The following is a 23,576-nucleotide window of genomic DNA, read 5'->3' as shown; positions in this document are numbered from 1 at the left end:
AAGGCTTTCCAGGTTGGGGTAACCATGGGGCCAGGCAGACTAATGCATGTTGTATTGTGCCAGGAGAAATGAGCAGCAGCCATGAGAACAGGCCGGCAAGGTCAGAGGCAGCAAAGAAATGAATCCAATAACACAAGAAAATCACCAAAAAGGACTAGCATGTTTGCGGGCTGAGAGGTGGGGGCCCAGTAGAGGTGGCTACTGATACGACCCTTCCAGGAGGTACGCTCTGTGGGCCTGTAACACTCAGAGGGCCCCATCACCCTCAGGTTTGCTGCTCCAGACCCCACAGTACATACAGAGAGGGATCCAGGGCTGCCACCCACCAGAGTTGTGATCTTAAGAAGATGAATCTCTCGCTTCCTCATCCATAGAAAGGAATGATCCTTCTTATAGATGATCCAAGGCCAATGTGAGGCTCATAGAAGACGAACATGGAAGCCCATTGCAAACCATAAACTGCTATGTAGATTCATTCTGTATTGGATGGAAGCCTTGGAAGCCAGGCTGTGCAGGGTTTGAATCCCAGCTTGGCCACTGGGCTCACTGAACTTCATTCCTGCATGTGTACAGTGGCTGTGTTTCTTGGACTTGGAGGGTGATGCAAATCACAGATCTTGTGTGTGGATTATTTAGAAGAGAGCTGGCATGGGATTTACCAGAACATATTACTCTGCAGTGTACTTTTTAACCCAATATATATTAGATGTTTTCCATATTATTAAATATATAGTTTTTTTTTTATTTTTTAATGACATAGTGTTCCATTGTATAGATGCCCCATAATTTAATTACTTAGTTCCTTACTAATAGTAATAATTTTTCCCACCAATTCTTTGCTAAGCAGCAATTAATGTTCTTATTTATACCTTTAAGCATTCATTAAGTTTTTTAAATTAAAGAGTCCTAAAAGTAGAATCACCAATCAAAGAATATGTATATTCAAACATTAATAGGTATTAAATCTGAAGGGATCCAGATTTGGAACATCCTCTATAAAAAAGAATATAAAATTACAGATACCAAACCCAATGAGAATTGAATATTGGTATAGGATTAGAAAAGAATTTGCTATAAATTGTTGGTGACTTGAAGATTTAGTTGCTTTTCTCATAAGATTTTTTAGGCAATTTACCAGAATTGCTGACATATAAATGCTTCTTGATCTGCAATCAGCCTCCTTTCTCCCATTTCCAGAACTCCAGCATGAGGGTGAGTTGAGGAATCCTGAAGCATGATATTCATACATTTCATGGCTTATATATATGTATTTTTTAAGATTTATTTTTATTTATGCATACAAGAACTAGGGTACAGGCCAGAGGTGCAGGGGGTGAGAGGATCACCAGAGAAAGAGTGGGGAACAGAGCAGGCAGATCCACTGAAACACACTGCTGAGGGAGCAGCGGGCGAGACAGGAGAGGTCTGCTGCGCCATGTGGATCACCTCCCTGGCCAGGGATCGAACTCATGCTGCAGTGACTGGGGATATCTCAATAGCACTGAGACTTTAACCCCTGCACCACCCCCCCCACACACACACAGGGAGGCCCCAGCTTCTATACTTATTACCTTAAGAAAAAATCCTGGACCCATTCATACTCTGGTTCATTTCTCCACATTCTTGCCAACATTTTTGTTTTTATGTTGAAATTAATAGCCATTTTATTAACAGAGAGCTTTATTTAGGCATATCCAGGGGAGCCTTATAATCCACGTGCTCTCTTCTAAGTATCCCCCTTTTCTCAGGATAAGCTCTCTTACTGAGTGCATGGAGTTAAGAGTACAGCGTGCTGGCTCCAGTGGCAAAGACAATCTCTCATTTAGCTGAAACTAAGTGAGGCATAACCACCATGCCTTTGAGTACTCCTTAGCAAGAGTACGCTTGGAATTTTAATATTGACGGCAGCAATCTTTGGTTTTGGCAGATGATTACTGATTTGCTGTATTTTCCTCTCTTGTGGCTGTTCATTTATGACAGTGTTGGGAAGATTGAATGAATTTTTTGAAATCATAACTTTTTGGACTTGGTGACTTAATAATCTAGATGAATGAGCAAAAAAGACTATTTTAAATACTAGCTACTAACAGGTCAGAGAGTAGGGCTCTTTCTTTGTCCCTGCCCTTTGTCTGCAAATATGCGCATGCACGCACATATACACACATGTACACATTTTTTTTGGCTGCCTTTGAAAATAAGTTATAGACATCATAATATAAATGTTTACATCTTTGTCAATCTCTAGGGGAACAAATACCTTAAGGCAGTTTTGCTTTGGTTTGTGACGTGGACCTCTCCTGTCCTTACTAGCCATTTGTCTTCCTTCTAATGTTACTTTGAGGCAGATTTATTCACTATTAGGTTTTGTGTGTCACTTGGTCTGTTTTAGTGGAAAGCTGTTTGTGATCCAATTGATGAAACTGCTTTAATCAACTTTTATTCCAGCGTCTTGGACAAGGTGCTTAACTTCTCTTTTTTTTTTTTTTTTTTTTTTAAAGATTTATTTATTTATTTATACAAGCACTGGGTACAGTCAGAATCGCGGGAGGGTGAGAGAATTCACCAGAGCCAGAGCGGGGAGCAGAGCAGGCAGAAGGACCGAAGTACACTGCCGAGGGGAGCAGCGGGCGGCAGGAGAGGTCTGCGCGCCATGTGGGACCCTCCTCCGGTGGCCGGGGAGCAGCCGGGGATCGAACCGGCGCCGCAGAGGCCGCGGGCAGCTTCGCAACCCAGTGCTCAACCGCTGCGCAACCGGGGAAGCCCTGCTTAACTTCTCTTATCTCCATTTGCAAAACCTAGATAAAAGCACCCAGGATGATCTGCCTGCAAAACCGGCAAGGCAGCTTTGCATTAGAAGGTGCTCAGTGTTCCCCACTTCAGCCCACACTCGCTGCAGGGGAATGACTCCTGCCTGCCTTCTCCACTGAGAGTGCCCATCTTTTTCACAAAACAGAATCATTACCCTCCAGACTTGTCATTAAGTCTCTATAGACAGATCTGGAAGTTACTTTGTAAAGCAGATCCTTCCTAGGTGGGTTCTAGTTTCCCACTGATGCAGTATCCTCATGGGGGGGGAGGGGGGCGGTGGTGTGTGTTGGGGGGTGCTGCCTTTTAGCCCAAAGCCTCAGGCGCAGTGAACCATATTGTAAAGAATAGGCAAGAGTCATAAGCTGCTGTGTGCTCCCCTCCTGGAGAACATGACTGTATGAAATTGGGTGGCTGGGGCCAATCATCTCAGTTTACTATGGGGTGGTGCACGAGAGTGGGGAGTGGGTGGGAATGGGGGGTGGAGGGGTATGGAGGATGGAAGGGGGGGACAGGAGGGTGGGGGGAGGAGGACAAGTCTCCTCTCCAGCATCTGTCAGCCCTCTCTGAAGGAAACTCCTGTCACATTCAAAACTGACTATTTCTTTTCTTGAGTAATTTCTGAAAGCGAGAACACAAACAGATGTGTCTGCTTGCCTTTCCCAGTGTTATTTATTAATGTGTGTAGGTATTTTGCACCAAAGTGATACAATCACTTTTATTTTTATGACAGAATAGTAACTAAATGTCCCAGTCCACCACTAAATTGAGTTTATGAATTATGACTATATAAACTCTAGCTTAGGCCCTAGGAGCGTTTTCTTTTAAATTCTGTATTAAAGATACCACCAATTTAGAAAAAGTACACAGATTTTAAGTGCTGGCTTGCTGAATTTTTGAGAAACTGAACACCCTATGTAACCATTGGCCACAGGCCACATGTCTATTCTGTACATATAAATGGAATTAGACCATATGCACAACTTTCTTTCTGACTCCCTTTATTTAACACTTAAAAAATTAGTTTCTTTCATATCCTTGGGAGTAGTCATTGCTCATTTGCTCTTATTACCATGCAACATTGCATATAGTAAATTTCCATTCATTATCTTCTCCACTGTTGATGACTATCAGAGTAGTTTCTCTATTGGAGATAATACAAATATTCCTGTCCCTGTCTTTTGGTGAGCACATATATGATTTCTGTTAGATATAGATGAAGGAAAGGAATTATGTATAATTCACTCAAGTTTAGTAAATTAATGGATGTGTGCACCCATTATCACAGTCAAATTTAGAACATTTTGATTACCTTAAAGAGAATACCTAGGCCCTAGTTCTAACCTCCCTATTCCCCATCTGCTCCCCCCAACCCCAGCCCTACACAACTACTTTATTTACTTTCTGTCTCTACAGATTTGCCTGTTTCCAACATTTCATCTATTTGAAATGATACACTGTGTGATTTTCTGTGAGTGGCCTCATTTTTTTTACTTAGCATAATTTTGCAAGGTCCATCCATGGTGTAACCGGTATCAGTACTTCATTCCTTTTTATGGCCAAGTAATATTCCATATTTCATCAAACTATTCATCCATTGCTGACATTTGGTTTTCTGCACCTTTTGGCTGTTGTGAATAGTTCTGCTATGAACATGAAGACATCTTTTGGGTATGTACTTAGGAGTGGAATTGTTGTGCCATATGGCAATTGTTTAACTTTTGGAGACCTGCCAAACCGTTTTCCATAGTAGTTGCACTGTTTTACTTTCCTACTAGCAGTGCACAAGGGTTTCAATTTCTCCCCAAGCTCACTAAACCTTGCTGCTTGGCTTTTTTGATTATAGTCTTCCTAGTGGGTGTGAAGTGGCATCTCATTATAGCTTTAATTTGCATTTCACATGCTTATTGGACTTTCATGTATCTCCTTTGGAAAAATGTCTAATCCAGTCCTTCACCCATCTTTTTTAATTAGGTCGTTATTTGTGTTATGTATAATTCACCCATTTGGTCATTTAGTCAAGCATGTCTAACATTCCAACTATAGTGAACAGAGTAGTTTCCAACAATGAAAAGTGAATTCTTAAAAAAAAATCCTGTTTTCTGACTTCTTTTGTGAAATCAGATTTGCAGCATATCTTGACCTGAATTCTCACCTGCCAAATCTCTGCATGTTCCTCAGATGGGTCTGAGCTGGGTCTCCCACTCCTTCTTGGCTGATTTCCTTAGCTTTGCTCCTACCTGCCTTTCACAATTCTCACTTCAAGTAGCTGAAGGCCTCACTAAATATTTACTTTGGTTCTTTGAATTGGGAGCAACTGAGACTCCAGCTCCTTAAGTTTCCCACCCGCATTAAAAAAACCCAAAAACAACCCCCCCACAACTTTTCCTAAAAATTTTCCTAAAATTTAAAAGGAATGGCTGTCACTTTGTTTAAAAATAGAAAAAGAAATGGTGCCCCTTTTGTCCCAGGCATTTGGAGAATATTCTGGAAAGGAAGAAAGTAGAATCAGTACTCTTTTAATACCTGGGCTTTCAAAATGATGGTGGTCCTTATGTTTATGAGTAAACTGCACTACTATGGGTTCAATTAGTAAAACATTGTAGACAAAGTCAAACTGAGATTATACAATTTTTATGATTTTTATAAGGTATACACCCAAAGCCTAAAGAACAGAATTACCCATCCTACTCAAGGTGGGGTGTCAAGAGATACAACTGTAAATGCCAGAGCATTTACTTTTGTTTTTTTTTTAAGGATTTATTTATTTATTCATACAAAAACTGGGGTATAGGCCAAAGGTGTGTGGGGGTGAAAGGATTCACCGGAGACAGAGTGGGGAGTAGAACAGGTGGATTGACTGAACTACACTGCTGAGGGGAGCAGCAGGTGAGACAGGAGAGGTCTGCTGTGCCATGTGGGTCTCCTCCCTGGCGGGGGAGCAAACTCATGCTTCAGTGGCTGCAGAGAGCTTCATAGGCTGTGTCTTAACCCCTTGTGCCACCAGGGAGGCCCAGAGCATTTACTTTTGATTCTCTGCTTCAGGCTCAGCTGAAGTACCAGCTGAATGGACCTCTTGGCCTCTTTGCACTTTAGCTTCCTTACCTGGAGACTGCAAGTCCAGAATTGCCACCTGTTAGAGATGCCCACTCTTGCCATGGCTTAAAGGAGAGGGGAGTTTCTTTTTCTGGGAGACAGCCAGTTTGTGGCTGGCATGGACGACACTGCTGTGAGGCTCCAGGCCCCTGCCTTGTTACTCAGGCCCACCATGTGGTCCTGGATGCTGCATTCTTTTCCTGCCATCGGCAAAATTCTAACCAGTAGGAAGAAGAAAGAGAAGAATGAGGAGATGCCCCTTTAAGTATTCTTCTCAGAAACCATACACACAACCTTAAATCCCTTGGCTACAACTTCACCTCTGAGCCAGACCATATGCTGGAGGAGTTTGGAAATGTGGTATCTATTCCATGGGGCTGTGGCCAGATAAATATCTGAGGATCTGTTAGGGGCAAGTAGACCATTGAGTGTCTCTATCACTGCACTTATCAGAGAAAACACAGGTGACAATTGAAGTGGATTTTTTCCCCCTCTGTAAATCAGCCTGTTGATTTGCCAGATGGATCCAGAAGGCCACTGTATAGCCCAAGGACCATGATAAATTAGTGTAAAACTAGGTTCCAAAGTCAATAAAAGCCTTGGTCAATATGAGAACAGAAGAGGCCTGTTGGGAGGCTGAACCCCCTGCCTTTTATTGACAGCACAACCATTTTGGGGACTGAGATCTGCACTCTGCTGTCTCCTAATCCAGATGTTGACTTGTAGAAGGTGACCTGCTGGGCCTTCAAGTCTCTTTGTACATAAAATTTTTTTTTAACTTCAAAAATAGGGCCACCCTGGTGGCCTAAGTGTTAAGTCTCAGCACTACCTTCCAGACATGCACCCCCCAACCCCCCTAGCAAAGCAGCCTGAGTTCCATCCCTGGCCAGGGAGCTGACCCATATGGCACAGCAGACCTCTCCTGTCTGTCCCGCTGCTCCCCTCAGCAGTGTATTTCAGTCGATCTGCCTGTTCTGCTCCCCACTCTCTCTGGTGCATCCTCTCTCATCCACACTTCTAGCCTACACCCCAGTTCTTGTATGCATAAATAAATAAAAGAAATAAAAATATTACATTAAATGAATAATTCTTTTAAAAAAAACAAACTTCAAAAATAATAAATAGGTACAGTATGGGATTAACAAGTGGTAGAAAATTCAGCCAGGGATTTCTCTCTTACCTCCTCTGCTCAAGCGGCCTCAGTCTAGCCTGGAAACACAGCCTCAACATGTGCTGCCAGTGTTTTCCATCAGCACGAGAAGGACAGAAACTTCATTAAGTTGCACTGAATGTACTTCCTTGAATCAGTTGTCCAAGACGACTACCTCATAGCAGAAGCAACGTACAAAGTACAAAGTTCTTTGTACATAAAATTTAAAAGAAAAATTCAAAAATAGTAAATAGGCACATGATGAGATTAACAACTAGTAGAATAATTTTAGCAGTATACTATAATGAAAGTTTCGTGAATGTGATCTTTCTCAAACTGGCTTCCTATTCACCATCTTTTTGGACTGCCTTTGGCCACAGTAGCTGAAACTGTGAAACATGAAGTCCTGATTAGGGGAGAGGGTGGAATTCACCATTTATCCCCAGAAACCCAGCTGCAACTGTTTTAAATTTTATTTATCTGTATTTGAGATTCCACAAGTGAGATCAAGCAGTATTTGTTTTCCTGTGCTGGTTTATTTCACTTAGCATAATGTGGTTCAGCTTCTTCCATGTTGTTACAAATGGACTTAGGCTTTCCCCCCCAAGCTGTCTTAAAGTTAAAGAGGAAATGTATTGGCTTCTGAGAGTACAAAGTCTAGAGGTGGGTAGACTTCTCTGGGGGCCGGGCCTAGGGATTCGGCAGCCTCAGGATGAAATCTGTCACCATGTCTCCCTGTTTCTGAATCCATCACCCTCTCTTCGTCTCTCCTGACTTTCTCCTGTGTTGGCTTCTTCTTAAGCAAGTTGTGTCCACAGCCCTGCTCTTTCACTGGAAAATAACCACTGATCCAACCCCCAAATTTTATTTGTGGGAAGCTGAAGCCTAGAGAGAAGAGATCCTGTATTTTAATTTATTTTTTTATTATTTTTTTTAAGATTTATTTATTTATGCATACAAGACCAGGGTATAGGCCAGAGGTGCAGGGGGTGAGAGGATTCACCAGAAACAGAGTGGGGAGCAGAACAGGCAGATCTATTGAAATACACTGCTGAAGGGAGCAGCAGGAGTGTCAGAAGAGGTCTGCTGGGCCATGTGGGTAGCTCCCTGACCAGGGATCTAACTCATGCTGCAGTGGCTGTGTATAGCTTCATAGGTTGCGTCTTAACCCCTTGCACCAGCAGGGAGGACCTATTTTAATTTAGATTCTCCTAAGAACAAGGACTTGAGGAGCAGGACAGGAAGAGAAGCCTATATGGGGTGATTTATTAAAGTCTTCATCCCAGCCCACACGGGATTACCCATCGAGACCTCTGAGAAGGCACAGATGCTCCAAATGCAGAAGGGGAAGCCTGAGAAAGTTCCTGAGCAGACAGCACCCCCAGGGAACATGCATTCTGTTGGGTTCTGAAGCTAGCAGTGCACTGCAGAGATGTGACCTGGGACACTGAGGTGTCTGCCTAGGTGTCCTGACATTTGACAGCCCCCGGGGGTGAGACCTGAGACAGATGCTACCCCAGCCTGTGCTGCAGAGGTGTCCTCACCCCAGGCACTCAGACTCACCTCCCCAGTGCTCGAGCCTCCCTGCCAGTCCACACTGGCACTCACCCTCCTCTTCCATGTATAGAGAAACCCCGTTTTGTTGCCCTGGTCCCCACCACATATCTGTATGTTCTAGAAATTCTCTCCCACAAGCCATATGTGGTCAATTAACAAAAGATAGGCCTGGTCTTTTTAGCACAACTGCAGAATTGAGATATTGGGTTGGCCCTGAAGCTATTTGTGCACTGCAGAGATGGGAACCACCAGGGCACACCCACCCTCTCTGACAGGAACAGACCTGTCGCACTCCCACAGAGGCAGGATGGGAGTCAGCAGCTGAGGGCAAATGAGTACACACAGTCTAAGCTGGCAGGTGATAGTTGGAATTTTTGTTTTTGTTTTTGTTAATCAGTAGACTTTTTTTTAAGTACGGTTTTTGAGCTATAGACTAACTCCGATGATAGTCCATATAATAGATACACCTACCAGAGGCAGGCGATTCTTCCAGTTATTAATATAGTGTGTGGCACTGTTTTAGTGTGGTGCTGTTAGTTAATGGATTGATACCATCTGTTATTATTGACTATTTCCATGGTTTGATGTAAGGTTTAGTCCTTATGTTGGACAATCCCATGCGTTTTGTCAAATACCCAGGGGCCTTTTTATCAGGAGGGAGCAGTGTCTAGCGTGAGTCTCTTCTTGGCCCACAGGTCAACTTTCTGCTTGGTCAAAGCAGCAAGATTTAACTCAGTTTCCTTTCAAGAGGTTTCGGTATCAAGACTTCAGGTGGCTCTTCTAGGTAGAAACTGTTTGGGGAAAAGAATCTTCTCTCTGATAAAGAACAGGAAATCAGCTCAGGGTTTGGCTTTTCCAAGGATGAAGCAGCCTCTAAATATAATGGTGATGGTTCCTGGGGGTGGGGTAAGGTCAGTTTCTGGAGTGGTCCCTAACATGTGAGCAGCCAACCTCCCAGCTGGGTGTGCTAAGCCCTGGTGTCAGAGGTGTCCAGCTTGATACAAGCAAGTCCATACCTCTGTCCCCAACAGTTCCAGGGAGGAGGATCACACTGCAACCCTGCCCATCGGAGGCCTCAGCTACGTCCAGGGCCGAACCAGTTTGCGACTAATCAACAAGACGGTGGGACAGTGCCTCGAGGACACAACACAGAAGTTCCCTGACCAAGAGGCCTTAATCGTCTCCCACGAAAACGTCAGGTTGAACTTCACTCAGCTCTTGGAGGAGGTAGGTCCTGATCTTGAATCCTCAAAACAAACAGGTGCTAACTCTCAGGTAGAATGGCCAGAGCCTCAAGGTGGCACCTGGCTTTGGGGACAGGGTGCTGGAGCTGCCTGAGATGCCCAGGGATGTCAGGAGAAGGGGAAGGGCTGAGGCAGAGGTAGTCAGGATGCCGCCTGTGTCAGTCGCTACTGAGGCACTGCTTATGATATATATTCCCAGGCTCCATTCCAGAGGTGCCAAGGCCTTGGAATTGTCTGTGCCTTCTTCCCAGGCGGTATTGATGCGAACCCCTGGGCCAAAGGCTGGCGTGAGAGGTTGGGTCCCTTGCTACTTTGCTTGCATCTCCCCTGTCCATCCTGTCTGTTTACACCAGGTGAACAAAGCTGCTTCTGGACTCCTAAGTATCGGCCTCCGCAAGGGCGACCGCCTGGGCATGTGGGGCCCCAACTCCTACGCATGGGTGCTCATACAGTTGGCCACTGCCAAGGCGGGCATCATTCTGGTGAGGAGGGGCAGCCTGGCACAGTTGGGGGGTCTTATTCAGGGAGAGCCCGCAGGCTGTTGGCCCCAGAACCAAACCAGTGCCTGGCTGGTTTCAGACCAGATAGTACTTTCTCCTGAAGTCTTCCCAGGAGGCCCTGGGGTGGAGGCAATGCCTCTGTCTACACAGTGCATCTGAACCTCCAGATGTGGAGGCACATCAAGGGGGACAGGGGCTGCAGAGGACACTGGCACTCTTTTGCTATCTCCTCCAGGTGTCTGTGAACCCAGCCTACCAGTCTTTAGAGCTTGAGTATGCTCTCAAGAAGGTAGGTCCCATTGCTGGGAGAGGCGCCTGGCCACTGCCTGGCACAGGGGGCTTCCGATTGTCATAGAGGGCTGAGGGCATGGGGAGGGCATGTACAGGTGGGTGACACCCAGTGCGTCTTTGGGCTGTGTGTGGGAGGATAGGGCACACCAGCTGGTGCATGTGCTTAGGGTGACACACGTCTGTGGGGGTAGTTATGGGCTTTGTCTATACATGTTAAATGGTAGTGCATGCGCATGTGTGTAGGGGGTAGTATGTGTGAGTTGGGGTGTGTGACCAGAAGTGATGTGCATGTATCAGGGTAGTGGTGATATGTATGAGAGACAGCAACTCTTCCTGAGGACCCCCCAAAGACCAGTCTGGGGCTTCCTGCTGACTAGAAGTGGGGGCTTCTGCTTCCACAGGTGGGCTGCAAAGCCCTCGTGTTCCCCAAGCAGTTCAAGACTCAGCAGTACTACGACATCTTGAAGCAGATCTGTCCAGAGCTGGAGACATCCCAGCCCGGGGCCTTGAAGAGTCAGAGGTGGGAGTGTTCCAGTTTGGGAGGAGAGTGTTGTGCAGTATCCCGGCCCCTCATTTCCTATCCAACCCCAGGGATGAAGCTGGGATCTCGCAGAACCCTCTCACCCTCCCTCAGCCTCTACTCTCACCATCTCCCTGCCCCAGGCTCCCAGACCTGACCACCGTCATCTCAGTGGATGCCCCTCTGCCAGGGACCTTGCTCCTGGACGACGTGTTAGCAGCTGGCAGTGCCGAGCAGCATCTGGCCCAGTTCCGGCACGCCCAGAAGTTCCTGTCCTGCCATGACCCCATCAACATCCAGTTCACCTCGGTAGGGCTGAGTGCTCAGGCCCCGAGCCCACGCTGGCATGCTGACCCTTGGCCCCGTGACCCTTCCTCAAGTGTAGGGGGGTAGCGGAGGTGGTCAGGAGTATAGGCACCCTTCCCCATGGTGTAGCCTTAGCTGTCCTCTCTGCCCTGGAAAACATCAGCACTGGGTGCTTGTCACTTGCTGCACCCCCTAGGCCCTTCGTCCCTAGCATCTGCCCTGGGGGGCAGATGTCCTGGGCAAACATGTCAGAGCTGGTCCCGCCTGTCCCCTCATTTGGCAGATGGGGGAACTGAGCCGAGAGGGACTCTGCCGGTGGGCCACAGAGTTCCCTGAGTCGCCTTATGCATGAGGACAGAGACCTTATCTTCCACATTTCTGGATCCTAGCGGCTAGCGTCAGGCAGGCACACGGGAGACCTGTGTGCAGGACAAAGAAGGAGACCAATCTGTCACTTTCTTCTCTTGTCAGGGGACAACAGGCAGACCCAAGGGGGCCACCCTCTCCCACTACAATATTGTCAACAACGCCAGCCTACTAGGGGAGCGAATGAAACTGCACCTGAAGGTAAAGGGGTGCTGACCCAGGCCAAGGCTGACGGGCACCCTGCAGGGGTGGGGACTTGCTGGGCTCCCCCTGCAGAGTGGAAGAAATGGCTTCCTGGGCTTCTGGCTCCAGTATAGACTCAGCCTCCCGTCTTCATCTCCAGCCGCCGGAGGAGTTGCGGGCAGTCCTGCCTGCTCCCCTGTACCACTGCCTGGGTTCTGTGGGCGGCACAATGGTGAGCGTGATCTATGGCCTCACCCTCATCCTGTCCTCTCCAGCCTTTGACGGCAAGAAGGTGCTGGAGGCCATCAGCAAAGAGAGGTGGGCATCAATGGGCAGCTACCCACAGGTTTATGGGAACCTTCTGTTCTCGTTCCTGGGCCCCATCCCTTTCCAAGATGTCTCCTCCCTCTCTGCTCTTTGTCTGCTCCCCAAGGTTGCAGACTTGTCCTTTCTGCAGATTCCGGGTGGTGGGTGAGGAGCTCCCTTCTACTTCCGAGACTGATTTTGAGATGCATTCTCCCCTCCCCCCAATACAGAGGCTCCCACCTCTATGGCACCCCCACAATGTACTTGGACATTCTGAACCAGCCAGACTTCTCCAGTTATGACATCTCAACCATGTGTGGAGGTGGGATGGGGTGGCCAGGCCAGCACTGGCCGGGGTGAGCTTGATTTGGACCCACTCTTATTTAGGGGGCAAGAGGGTTATTGCTGAAAGGTGGGGTGGGTGGGGGAGGAGGCAAATCCCCAGTGTTCCCAGTTCAAGGTCTGCTGCCAAGTGTAGGAACAGATCCAGGGTCAGGGAGAGAAGGGAATTTCTTCCCTAGAAAGAGCTGTAGGTGAAGGGGGTCTCCTGTGCCTGGAGAAGGGGGGAGCTGTGTCAGCCTGCTCTCTGATTCAGGTGTGATTGGTGGGTCTTCGGTACCCCCACAGCTGATCCGAGCCATGAGCAACAAGTTGAACATGAAGGAGCTGGTGGTAAGTGGCCTCTGGGACAGGGGCTGGGCCCAGGTTGGGAGTGGGAGGCAGGCTAGGCCTGGGTGAGGACAGACTGACAAGTGAAGGCTGAGCTATCATCTGCTGTCTCCAAGGAAGACCCTCTCCTCCCCCTCCTTCCAGTAAGCAGATGTAAGAAAATAGTCTGACCTCAGCAGTTGGTGAATCATGGAGGTAGGGGCCGGGGGGGTAAATATACATACATACATTTATATTTATAGAAATCTGGGGAGGAAATGCAGCGCAGGGTATGTAGCAAAGCACCAGTGTCCTGCTGGCGTGTCCTGGCAGGTGGGGCTGGCAGAGTTGGGCTATGGGCTTCAGACCCTTTCTGGAAGGAAAGGGTGGGGCAAGGGGTTGATGTTTGTTTCCAAATGGCAGGGCAAGGGGAGCAGAGGGGAGGATTCTGGAAGGTGGCCATCCTGATGACCACTCTGTTCTGGTTCTGAGGGCCTTGGGGGGTCTCAGTAACAGCTTTTTTCAGAAGAGCCTGGGAGGTGGGGGCAGGTGTGATGGCGCTCTCACTGCTGGGTAGAGCTGGGTTTCTGCTGGAGTGCCTGAGCCCCCTGCCAGGACGCGGCTAGGTGTGGACAGCTCTGTGCATCAGCAGAGGCTGTGGGGAGAAGGCCGGGTCAGAGTGGGAAGGTCAGTAGTCTCTCCGGCGGAAGGCAGAGGCCAGTCACCAGGACCAGCTGGGTCGGGACCTGTGGAGAGGCAAGGAGCCATGTCAGGACATGATGGGAGTCCCAGGCATGTGTCCCCTGGGAGAGGCATCCTAGTCCTCCCCTCTCAAAATGGGGGGTCTCCCCACCCCTCCCCATGGGCCACCCCTCCTCATGTGCCGAGAGAGCATGGGGGACCTGTCCACCCTGCCCCCACCTGTTTAATGGCGGCCGGCTTTCTTGGACCTCTTAGTGGGGGACTTGCAGCTTCGGAAGGCATCTGTGTCACGGATGTGCTGGCCCCTGAACTTGGCGGGAGAGGCACAGGTGGCATCGGGGCGGGAAGTCTTGGCTTCCAGCCACCTGGAGAGACAGAGAGTTGCTGGGGTTGGAGGAGGGATGTGGGAGTACTGGGGAAGGGACGGTGAGCCATGGGGCCAGGATCGGCTTGGCTTCAGGTTAGTGGGGAACTGTCATCTTCATTTCAAAAATGGGGAACCACACCCCCACCCCAAGCAGGGAACCTACTCGGGAGCAGATCTAGCACATATGCTTGGAGGTCTTAGTGCAGGGCCTGATGTGTCTCCACTCCATCACATGAGGGTGGCTTCTGGGGAGCACACGGGGGTGTTCTCACCTCCTGAGGCCCCGGAGTTGGCAAGTACATTTCCAGGGGTTGCTGGTGAGGTTGAGGGTCTCTAGGCTGTCGAAGGGGAAATTGGAAGGCAGCTGGCTCAGGCGGTTGTTCTCCAGATGGATGTGTTTCAGCGTGGTCACACCCAGGAAGGCACCGTCTGAGAACTGGGGGGTAAAGTGGTCATGAGTGTGCACCTCAGAACCAGGGTCCAGACTTTTCCAGCTCCATGGTGCCTAGGGGCAGGGTCCTTCCCTGGACAAAAGCGTTGGCACCTCGAGGCATTTCACGGGGACTGGGGACTGAATTGTCTCAGATGATCTAATCACACCGCCACCTTTTGAGATGCAGGCAGGCAGCGTTATTTCCAGAGAGTGGGTGGGGGAATAGAAACAAAGCCCCTTGCCCAGGGACACATTAGCGAGGCTGCAGCACCACACCAGCCTCCTCTTCCCTGGCTCCACCCTCCCTGCACAAATACTGGGATGGGGAGGCAGCCTGAGTTTGGCCCAAGCTGGCACACAGTGAAGTCAGTCAGTGTTTGGTGGGGTGGGCTGTGGGCCCGGGCTCCCGACACCCCCAGGGTCCTGGGATTTAACCCAGCTCTGTCCTCACTGCTCCCTCACTGCCTGACAAAAGCTATTTGTGGAGCCACCTTGGTGGGGCGTTTGGCCAGATTGGAAGCCTCCAGAGGAAACGTTCTATTGATGCCCACATCTTGGCCTAGGACTGACAGTTCCTGCCTGGACTCCCCTGCCCCAGATCAGCCCCTGATGCCCTGCTCTGCTTCCCATTGAAAGGCCACAGGGTCTCCGATTTCAGCTGGGGAGAAGCTGGGGCTGGAGATGGGCTGGGGCGCGGGGGGGGGGGGGGGGGGGGGGGGGGGGGCAGATTCCATCTGCCCAAACAAAGGCTGGCTGCTGTCTGGGCTGATCCTGCATCTTCAGGCCTGTGACCAGGGACTGCTGTGACATGGTCTTTGTAACCAGACCATGCAGATGGCCATCTTGCCTTTACCTTGCCATGATCCCTGCCCAAACTGCCTGGCCAAAGCCCCTGTACCAGAATGATTTTCCAGTCCCAAGGAGGATTCTGTCCTCAGCCCAACAGCTCCAGCTGGCCAGGCTGGGTACTGTGGGGGAGGCAGGACTAAGCGAGGCTGCAGCCAGGAGAGGGTCTGGTGGCTCTGGTGAGCAAAAGGCAGCTAGTGGTCTGGGCACAGTGATGCACAGCGTGTCTTCCCTGTGGGGAGACCCTCGGTCCAGTGTTGAAGGTTGACAATGGTGCACGGCACTTGCTTTTTCCTTTTCAAGGAGCCCATTGGTGCCATGCCTACAGCCCCGGGGAGCCCCTGGTTCCTGGCCCCCACTCAGTTGAAATGGACCCGAGAATGCAGTGGAGTGTGTGTGGGTGGGGGGTGGAGGAGCATCCGCTAGGGCCTCTGGGGGGCATGGAGGAGGTCTTCCCCAGGTATATGCTCCCCGCTCACTCCCTAGCTCCCCATCAGGAACAGGGTCTCTTTGTGGGCCTGATTCACCCGCTCCTCTAGAAGGCTCCTCAATAAACAAACCTTCCTTTATGGGGTAGTAGGTTTACTGGAGACAGGAAAAAACAGCAGAGGAGGGGCAGAAGGCCCAACAGGAAGAGGTGGCTGCTGCCCACAGCAGGGGTTGGGGTGGGGGTGGGCACGCTGGAGATGCCTTTTAGGGGCCAGGCCATCTGTTGGATCAGGGCAGACCCAGCCCTGTTTATAAGTAGGAATCCTAGGGTGCAGTGGCTGAGACTGGGGACCGGGCAGCAGGGCAGGGTTTAGGGTGTGGATGTGAGAAGACAAGGGACAGAGTTTGGTAATGCCCTCGCTTTGGAGATAGCCAGAGGAAAAACAACTTTAGGGGAGAGGAGATAGTGCCCAGTTGTGGCCCTGCGCCTCTAGGCCTCCAGGCAGAGGAGCCAGGGCACAGGTCTGGAGCTGGGAGCTCACCTTTTCCAGGTTAGTGTTGTCTAGCCAGAGGGTCTCCAGGTATCTGCCAAAAGACTGGAAGGCATTGTCTGGAATGCTTTTCAGGGGGTTGTGGGACAGTTTCAGCTCCTCCACCACCCGCAGCTTGCTCAGAGCAGCCAAGGGATAGCTGGACAACTGGTTCCTGTCCAGGTGGAACTTGGCGAGGTTCTCCACATCATCCAAAGCACCGGGCTGCAGGGAAGTGAGCGCATTTTCCGACAGGTAGAGCCAGCGCAGGTCCTTGGCGCCCTGGAAGGCCCCTGCACGCAGCTCGCGGATCTTGTTGTTGTTGAGCTGCAGGATGAAGAGGTTGACCAACGGGGAGAGCAGCCCCCGGGGCAGCTCAGTCACCTTGTTGTGGTCCAGGTAGAGGTAGGTGAGCTCACTCAGGTCGTCGAAGGCGCCTGGGCGCAGCACGCGGATGTCATTGTGGGACAGGTACAGGTAGATGAGCTGCTTGAGGCCGCGGAAGGCCCCGGCCGCCACCTCGCGGATCTGGCAGTGCTGCAGATGCAGCGACACGAGGTTCGGCATGGCCCGGAACGAGTTGGCAGCCAGCACTGGGAAATTGTTGCGCTGTAGGTTGAGCAGCTTGGTCTTCTCCGACACCTTGGGGATCTTCTGCAGCCCCACCTTGTCGCAGATGACGTGCTGCAGGTCGCCGTGGCAGTGGCAGTTCTGGGGGCAGGCGGTGAGCACCGGCAGGAGGCCGGCCAGGAGGCCGAGGCTGAGCAGTAGGATCGGGCGGGCCATGGCCAGGACGCCTGGGGCCGGGGCTGGGGGCAGCGGCGGCAGCAGCGACGACGGCGGGGTGCGGGCAGCGGCAAGTCCTCGGAGCTCCTCGGGGCTCCTGGCCTATTTATACGGTGGCCCTGACCGCAGCCGGCAGCCGAGCCAGCTCCTACGTGGAGCATCGAGGCACCAGCTTAACTCCCTCGCGCCCAGAGATGCGCCCCCGCCCTCGGTGGGGAGGGGGCCCCCAGACGGCGGCGACTGTGTGGGGCCAGGACGGCGGCCGGACCTCGTCCCCCATCCTTCGCCCCCTTTCTCTGCGCTCTCAGACCCTGCTTCTCCCCCTGCCCCCTACCTTCTTTCCCTCAGACTTTTCGGGGAGGGGAAGGATGGGTGTGTGGAGAGCCCCGAGTTTACACCGAAGAGAGGGAGGCGTTCCCTGAACTTATTTGTTTGCTCAAGCATGAGCCGCCAGCCGCCACCCCCTTCCCCAACCCGCCCCCCCCCCCCAGACGCTCGGCTGGGTGCCTGGACCCGGCGAGAGGAAGCGGAGCAGGACAGCCGGACACGAGTCTCGCCGCGGTCCGCCAGCCGCGGCGCTTTAATGGGGCTCTTGTGCGCCGCCGGCGGAGCGTGCGAGCAGCTCTGGCGTCGGGCTCCCGCTTCCGGCTCGACGCCCCGAGCCAGGCCTGACGAGAAGTGCGCGCCCGCCGGCCCTGCGGGGCTCCTCTCTCCCGGCTCCGGGCTTGGGTTCCTGTCCCCTGCGCCCCAGCCCCCTTTTCCAGGGCCGAACGCTAACCAGAAAATTGGGACCTGGGGCGGCGAGGGGGTGGGGCCACCCACAGGACTCGTAAACACACCTGAAGACCGCAGGCAGGGCCAGGGCAACTGCGCGAGGACAGCGAGGACAGCGGCGACAGCTTCCCTTTCTCCCCCTTACTTAATCTTCCTAAAATAGCCCCATCTCCTCATCCCCACCTCCAGTGGTCAGGGCGCGCCTCCGAGGGGGCTCTCAGGGTGGCGGCCAGAGTGGCGCCAAGGTGTACTTGGCAGAGGCCACACCTGGGCAGTGGCCCCAGGGCTGTGAGGGAGGGGGAGGGGGGCAGGTCTCCTAGCTACACGGAGCTGGCCCCGGACAGCTTGCTAGCCAGGCTCCAGGTCCTGTGGGCAACCCTGCCTCTGTCGACCAGGCCTCTGCGTCTACTTACCAACCAAGGTGTCCCCATTTCTGCGGGAAGTGGAGGGTGGGCAGATAGGATCTCAGCTCTGGGGTGCCTGGTAGGGGTTGTTGTCTGTATTGGGGGGGTGGGGGGGAAAGAACCAGACCCTTCTGTGCTTGACTCACCCCAGCTAACATAGAGAAATGAGGTGGGGGGGCTTAATGAGGGGGGGACCAGAAGGAACCTAGAATAGAGGGTAGCTAGCCCCTCACCCTTCTTCCAGTACCCAGGTATGGGGGCCCCTTTCCTAAGCTCCTTTAGCCCCTTGCCTCTAGATGGAGGTCATGGTTGCCCAGAACATTCCCTGATGGTATTTAGCCTCCTCCAAGGCTGGCTTCTGGTTTTCTGTTGCTCAGGATGTTCCAACCACTGGAAGGGGCGGGGGTGCCACTGGCTTTTTAAATCCTTGCTTTGGCTGTCTCTTTATTTTGATGGAAATAAACTTACAAGAAATTCTCCAGAGCTTGGGGACACCCACCCAAAGATAGACTCTTGTTCTGAGTTTCAGAAGGGTGAGGTGGGGTAGGGCCGGGTGGGTGGGTTGTGTCTGTGCCCCAGCTGGGCCAGGCCAGGCTGGCTTTCTCATCACGTTCATGGGGGAAGGGCTTCGAAGGGAGGGGCAGTGGAGGTTGTGGGGGCTTTGATAACACTGGAGCATGTGGATGGGCCAGAAGCTGGGCGACCCTGTCTGGAAGGGAATGGCTTCCCTGCTTGAATTTTATTTCAGGCCTGGGGTTCCTGCTCATTGAGCTAGTCTGCCAGTCTACTCAAAGTCCCAGCACCTCTGACCCCTGACCTGTCGAGTGCAAGTCTCTTCCCACCATCTAGCTCCCTTCCACTTATCCCCAAGCTCCTTCCCAGGGTGTTCCCTCAGGGTAGCTCACCCCATCTCTACACAGTCCTCGAGCTCCCTCCAAACACCCTTTCTGGACTCCCTAGGTGGCTTATGGAACCACAGAGAACAGTCCTGTGACCTTCATGAACTTTGCTCAGGACACTCTGGAGCATAAGGCAGAAACTGTGGGCAGAATTATGCCTCACACAGAGGTGAGCCCAGCCCAGCCCTCCAGACCCCACCTCCCACCATCACCTGGGGTGCCCCCGCCCCAGAACATTTATTGCTTTCAATGAGAGACCCGAACAGCTCCCTCCAGACACTGCGGGGTCAAGGGCCTGGCCGAGACTCTCTGGGTGGAGGCCTGAGGGGAAGAGCTGGAGCAGTGGCCCTGAGCAGCGGCCAGCTGAACTTCTCCACAGCCTCCCTTCCTGTCTGAGGTCTGTTTTTGCCAAGCCCACTGTCTGTTTCGGGGCAGCCAGGACAGCCTCAAAGAGGAGCCAGGGCACAGAGATTTTTTCCTACACAGCTCTTTTTCTCCTGTATTCTCCTACCCCCCCGCCACCCCCCCTCGTTTTGCAGCGCTCCTCTTTGCTTAAAGCTGTGATTCCTTTCCTGGTGCTTTATGCCACCCCACCCCCCCACCCCCGGATCCTCTGCCTCCTGTATCCTCGCCCCTCTGGAGTTACTGCCAATGCCAATGTGCCCGATAATTCGCTTTCCCTAGGGCTGACGGCCACCATGCTGAGATCTCTTTGGGCCTCCTCCTGGCAGCGAGTGTGCACTGCAGTGTACCCCTTCATGTACCCAACAACCCGCTGCTGCTCACAGGGGTGCCCACTTGTAGGGTAGATGGGGCGAGGGTAGTTCTCCCCATCTCACAGATGCAGTCACTGAGGGACACAAGTAAACTCTTCTTGCATGTGTGCCGTGGCTCATCTTTCTGCTGGGCTTTCATCTCTGCCTCTTCTCTACTCCCATTCACGTGGCCCTGCCACACCACCCTATTTGGCTTCTTTATTTGCTCCTTTATTTCTGCACAGTTTATAATTCTTCAGTTGGCCTGGCCCTCCACAGGCCTCCTCTGCAGCAGCCTCTGCCCGCTCAGTTTCCTTCGCCCCTCCTGGCCTGGGCTTCCTCCATCCTTTCCTGTCCAGGCTGCTGGTGGATCTACTCCAGCCTGTCCCTCTGCCCTGAATTGGGATGGACAGGTCCAAGGGGTCTCATTATTGGGGAGAGGGAAGGCAAAGCTCCCCCCCGCTTCCTGAGGCCCTCCCCATCCTGAAATGAGAGGGTGGGAGGTTGCATCCTGAAGTTGTCTGGTCCCAGGCCCAGATCCTGAACACGCAGAATGGAGCCCTGGTAGAGCTGAACACACCCGGAGAGCTGTTCATCCGAGGATACTGCGTCATGCTGGGCTATTGGGGTGAGCCCCAGAAGACGCAGGAAGCAATTGGACAGGACAAGTGGTATCGGACTGGGTGAGAAGGAAGGGCAGGTTTTGGCTTATTTGTTTTTGTCTGTCTGCTCCACATGACATGTGGATGCTGTGCCTCCCCAAGTCTAGAACAGTGCCAGGCACATTGTAGGTGCTTGATAAATGTTTGATGAGTGAGTGAGTGAGTGAGCTAGCCCGATGAGGTGGAGGTGAGAGGCCATTCCTGGACTTTCCCTATAGAGACATCGCCATGCTGGATCAGCAAGGCTTCTGTAAGATTGTGGGCCGCTCCAATGATATGATCATCCGAGGTGGTGAGAACATCTACCCCGCGGAGCTGGAGGACTTCTTTCACAACCACCCACAGGTGCAGGAAGTACAGGTGAGGCACCAGTCCTGGTGAGCCCCCAGGAGCAGGAAACATGGGGTACGGCTGGGGATGGGGATGTCTGACATCAGCCTTTGACCCTGGAAGGTGGTGGGAGTGAAGGATGACCGGATGGGGGAGGAGATCTGTGCCTGCATTCGATTGAAGCAGGGGGAGAAGACCACAGCGGAGGAGATCAAGGCTTTCTGCAAAGGGAAGGTGGGAAGCTTAATCCACCCCCAGCCGATGTTACTTGGTTCTCCCTGCCAACCTGCAGCCCGCTGTACCCTCCCCTCCCCTTATGACCCCCCACCCATCCACACATGTTATCTCCTTCTGGTCTGCAGATCTCACACTTCAAGATTCCCCGGTACATCGTGTTTGTCACAGACTACCCCCTCACTGGCTCCGGAAAGGTATGCCAGGTGGAGGAGGCCAGGGAGGGCTGAGCGGTCTGGGGCCCCAGGTGCAGAAAGCCAAGATGTCCCAAGCATGCTTTCTTCACAGTGGACCCAAGAGTCTATCCAGGGCCTCCCTGGTTGCACAAGGGGTTGAGATGCAACCTATGAAGCTATCTGCAGCCACTGCAGCACGAGTTCGATCCCCAGCCAGGGAGCTGCCCACATGGCGCAGCAGACCTCTCCTGACTCTCCCGCTGCTCCCCTCAGCAGTGTGTTTCAGTCAACCTGCCTATTCTGTTCCCTACTCTGTCTCTGGTGAATCCCCTCACCCCCCACACCTCTGACCTGTACCCAGCTGTTGTATACATAAATAAATAAATCTTCTATTAAAAAAAAGAAGAGTCTAGCCAGTGGCTGGCAGCTGGGTGACCAACTAGTCAGCTCATCCTGGTTTGCCCTAAGAAAATTAGCCTAAGAAACAGCTCAGTCCCAGCAAACTGAAGGGGTTGGTCACCCTTAATGGCAGAGGCACCAAGCCTGGCTCTCAATCCCTTCTCTTTCCTCTAGATCCAGAAATACAAGCTTCGAGAACAGATGGAACAACACCTAAACCTGTAAATAAAGAGGGGAGGGGTGTCCTCCCGGGTCCTCTCTGCCCTCCCCTGACACTGCCCTGTCTGTACTTGTGATTTGGCATAAAGAGCTTCTTCATGTTTTCTTTGACTGGACTTTTGTTGGGTGCTCTCTTGGCAACTACTGTGGGGTGGAGAAAGGGAAAGACAGAAGGGGAACTAGCACTTTCCGACCTCCTATTCCTTGTCAGTGAGGATGTGGAGCACTTTGGCATGCATTATTTACTTAATGTAACCCTCACTCAAGCACTCTGAGATCCCAACCCAATTTTTCTTAGGCTAGTCTCATTTCTTTTTCTACATTGTTGTCAGATTAGCCCAGCAAGGAGTATTCTTTTAAACAGCTCTAATGATATATAATTCACATACCATTCAATTCACCCATTTAAAGTGCTCATATTCACAGATATGCACAACACTCACTAAATTTAAAATATTTTCATTCTCTTAAAAAGAAACTCCATGCCCTTTAGCTATCTAAAGGGTTGGGGGAGTCACCCCTTCTTTTTTTTTTTTTTTTTAAATCCATGGACCCCTGATGGGCAGGGCCAGATTCAAGCAGGCTATAGCTTGACCCAAGAAATTAAAAAACAAAAACCAAAAAAACAAAAAACCCTGGGTTCCAGAAAGCACACAGATTTCCAGTTCATGGAGACAGAGACCTCCTTCCTGTCCACAGTGTGTCTGCCCCTGGCAGCAGTGCCCTCCTCTTTACTTGTTTAAAAAAAAGGGGGGGGGGCATAAGCTTAGGAAACTCGAGTGCCAAGCACTATGCAACCTTTTCTCTTGAAATCTTCCCCACTATCCTAGCACAAGTGGTGAAGTAAACTCAGAGAGGTTCTGAAGTGGAAAATGTCAGGCTGACCTGTTGATGAGCTGAAGTTGGGGCACAGCCTGTAGACTGAAAGTTTTAGGGAACAACTGATAAATAAGTGCCCTCAAGGCTACAGGCACCCTGAGTCATGCATTTCCAGATGACAGTACCCCTTGCTTTAGTCAATAAATACTCCGTAACTTAGTTGCTCTGGGCTCAGACTTTGGCGAGAGATCTCCTCTGAGGCCACCAGAGTAAATAAAGAGCTACCCTCCTCCTCTCTGAGTGCTGTCTGCTTCCCTAGTGAAAAATCTGCCCAAACAGTTCAGCATCCTGCCCCAAGCCACTCAGCCGGAATAAAGGCAGGCTGCCTGACTCTAAAGCCCCTGCCTTTCCACCTGTGTGACAGGTCCTCACCGGCCTGCCTTCCCAGGCCTTCACCTGCATCTTGCCTCTCCCACAGACACGCTCTCTGACTCTCCTCCCAGAGGGCATCCAGGATGACCTGCCCAGGAGATGGCAGATTGCTCGCTTTCCTGGCCAGCCAGTTACCCCTGGGATTTTATGCTCCTTCACCATCCAGCCCCAGCGCGCTCTCCTCCGTCACTGGCTCCACGCCGTCCTATCAGACCGGCCTCAGGTGCTGACTAATACCTGTGGCCGTCTGTCTCTTCCGGCTCTGCCTCTCCCCTGTCTCGTGCATCTGTACTGGGGTCTGGACTTAAGCATCTAGGTGTCCCCAGCGCCCAGTTCTGAGCCAGGCTGCTTATAAGATGGGAAGGAACTGACAGGATGAAGCCAGTCCTGCAAGGGTGGGGAACTCGC

The 23,576-nt window shown here is 51.7% G+C and overlaps 2 protein-coding genes across 3 annotated transcripts in view; one reads left to right on the top strand and one right to left on the bottom strand.

Moving 5' to 3' along the window:
- The window catches only part of ACSF2 (acyl-CoA synthetase family member 2), a 32,833-nt gene extending 10,807 nt beyond the window's left edge, over positions 1–22,026 (top strand). Inside the window, exons 2-16 of one of the 2 annotated variants that reach the window (XM_037492560.2) lie at positions 9,640–9,835; positions 10,206–10,334; positions 10,588–10,641; positions 11,045–11,163; positions 11,307–11,472; positions 11,941–12,036; positions 12,179–12,336; positions 12,555–12,646; positions 12,920–12,996; positions 19,204–19,311; positions 20,429–20,580; positions 20,778–20,919; positions 21,013–21,123; positions 21,252–21,320; positions 21,873–22,026. In XM_037492560.2, coding sequence (XP_037348457.1) covers positions 9,640–9,835; positions 10,206–10,334; positions 10,588–10,641; positions 11,045–11,163; positions 11,307–11,472; positions 11,941–12,036; positions 12,179–12,336; positions 12,555–12,646; positions 12,920–12,996; positions 19,204–19,311; positions 20,429–20,580; positions 20,778–20,919; positions 21,013–21,123; positions 21,252–21,320; positions 21,873–21,923 — 1,720 coding nt within the window. In that variant the 3' untranslated portion in view covers positions 21,924–22,026. The remainder of the gene's footprint in view (positions 1–9,639; positions 9,836–10,205; positions 10,335–10,587; positions 10,642–11,044; positions 11,164–11,306; positions 11,473–11,940; positions 12,037–12,178; positions 12,337–12,554; positions 12,647–12,919; positions 12,997–19,203; positions 19,312–20,428; positions 20,581–20,777; positions 20,920–21,012; positions 21,124–21,251; positions 21,321–21,872) is intronic. The other variant, XM_037492561.2, reaches the window with a different exon arrangement.
- CHAD (chondroadherin) lies at positions 13,210–17,144 on the bottom strand. The gene is made up of 4 exons (XM_037492562.2): positions 16,292–17,144; positions 14,314–14,477; positions 13,894–14,039; positions 13,210–13,718 (listed from the first exon to the last, which is right to left on the bottom strand). The coding sequence occupies exons 1-3, from the start codon at positions 17,063–17,065 to the stop codon at positions 13,898–13,900; spliced, it is 1,080 nt and encodes a 359-aa protein (XP_037348459.1). The 5' UTR covers positions 17,066–17,144; the 3' UTR covers positions 13,210–13,718; positions 13,894–13,897.
- Positions 22,027–23,576: the final 1,550 nt, after the last annotated feature.

Source organism: Talpa occidentalis, unplaced genomic scaffold (assembly GCF_014898055.3).
Source record: "Talpa occidentalis isolate TD23 unplaced genomic scaffold, MPIMG_talOcc4v2.1 talOcc4.7, whole genome shotgun sequence".
NCBI lineage: Eukaryota > Metazoa > Chordata > Mammalia > Eulipotyphla > Talpidae > Talpa > Talpa occidentalis.
The sequence above is the reverse complement of the archived record's forward strand: the minus strand, read 5'-3'. Positions and strand labels throughout refer to the sequence as shown.

Bases quoted from the DNA above. Each gene is read 5' to 3' on its own strand.
- CHAD (XM_037492562.2), bottom strand. From the start codon at position 17,065: ATGGCCCGCCCGATCCTACTGCTCAGCCTCGGCCTCCTGGCCGGCCTC. The intron at 14,478-16,291 runs GTGAGCTCCCAG...TTTACCCCCCAG, and splicing joins ACAACACTAACCTGGAAAAG to TTCTCAGACGGTGCCTTCCT. The intron at 14,040-14,313 runs GTGAGAACACCC...CTGTCTCTCCAG, and splicing joins CAACTCCGGGGCCTCAGGAG to GTGGCTGGAAGCCAAGACTT.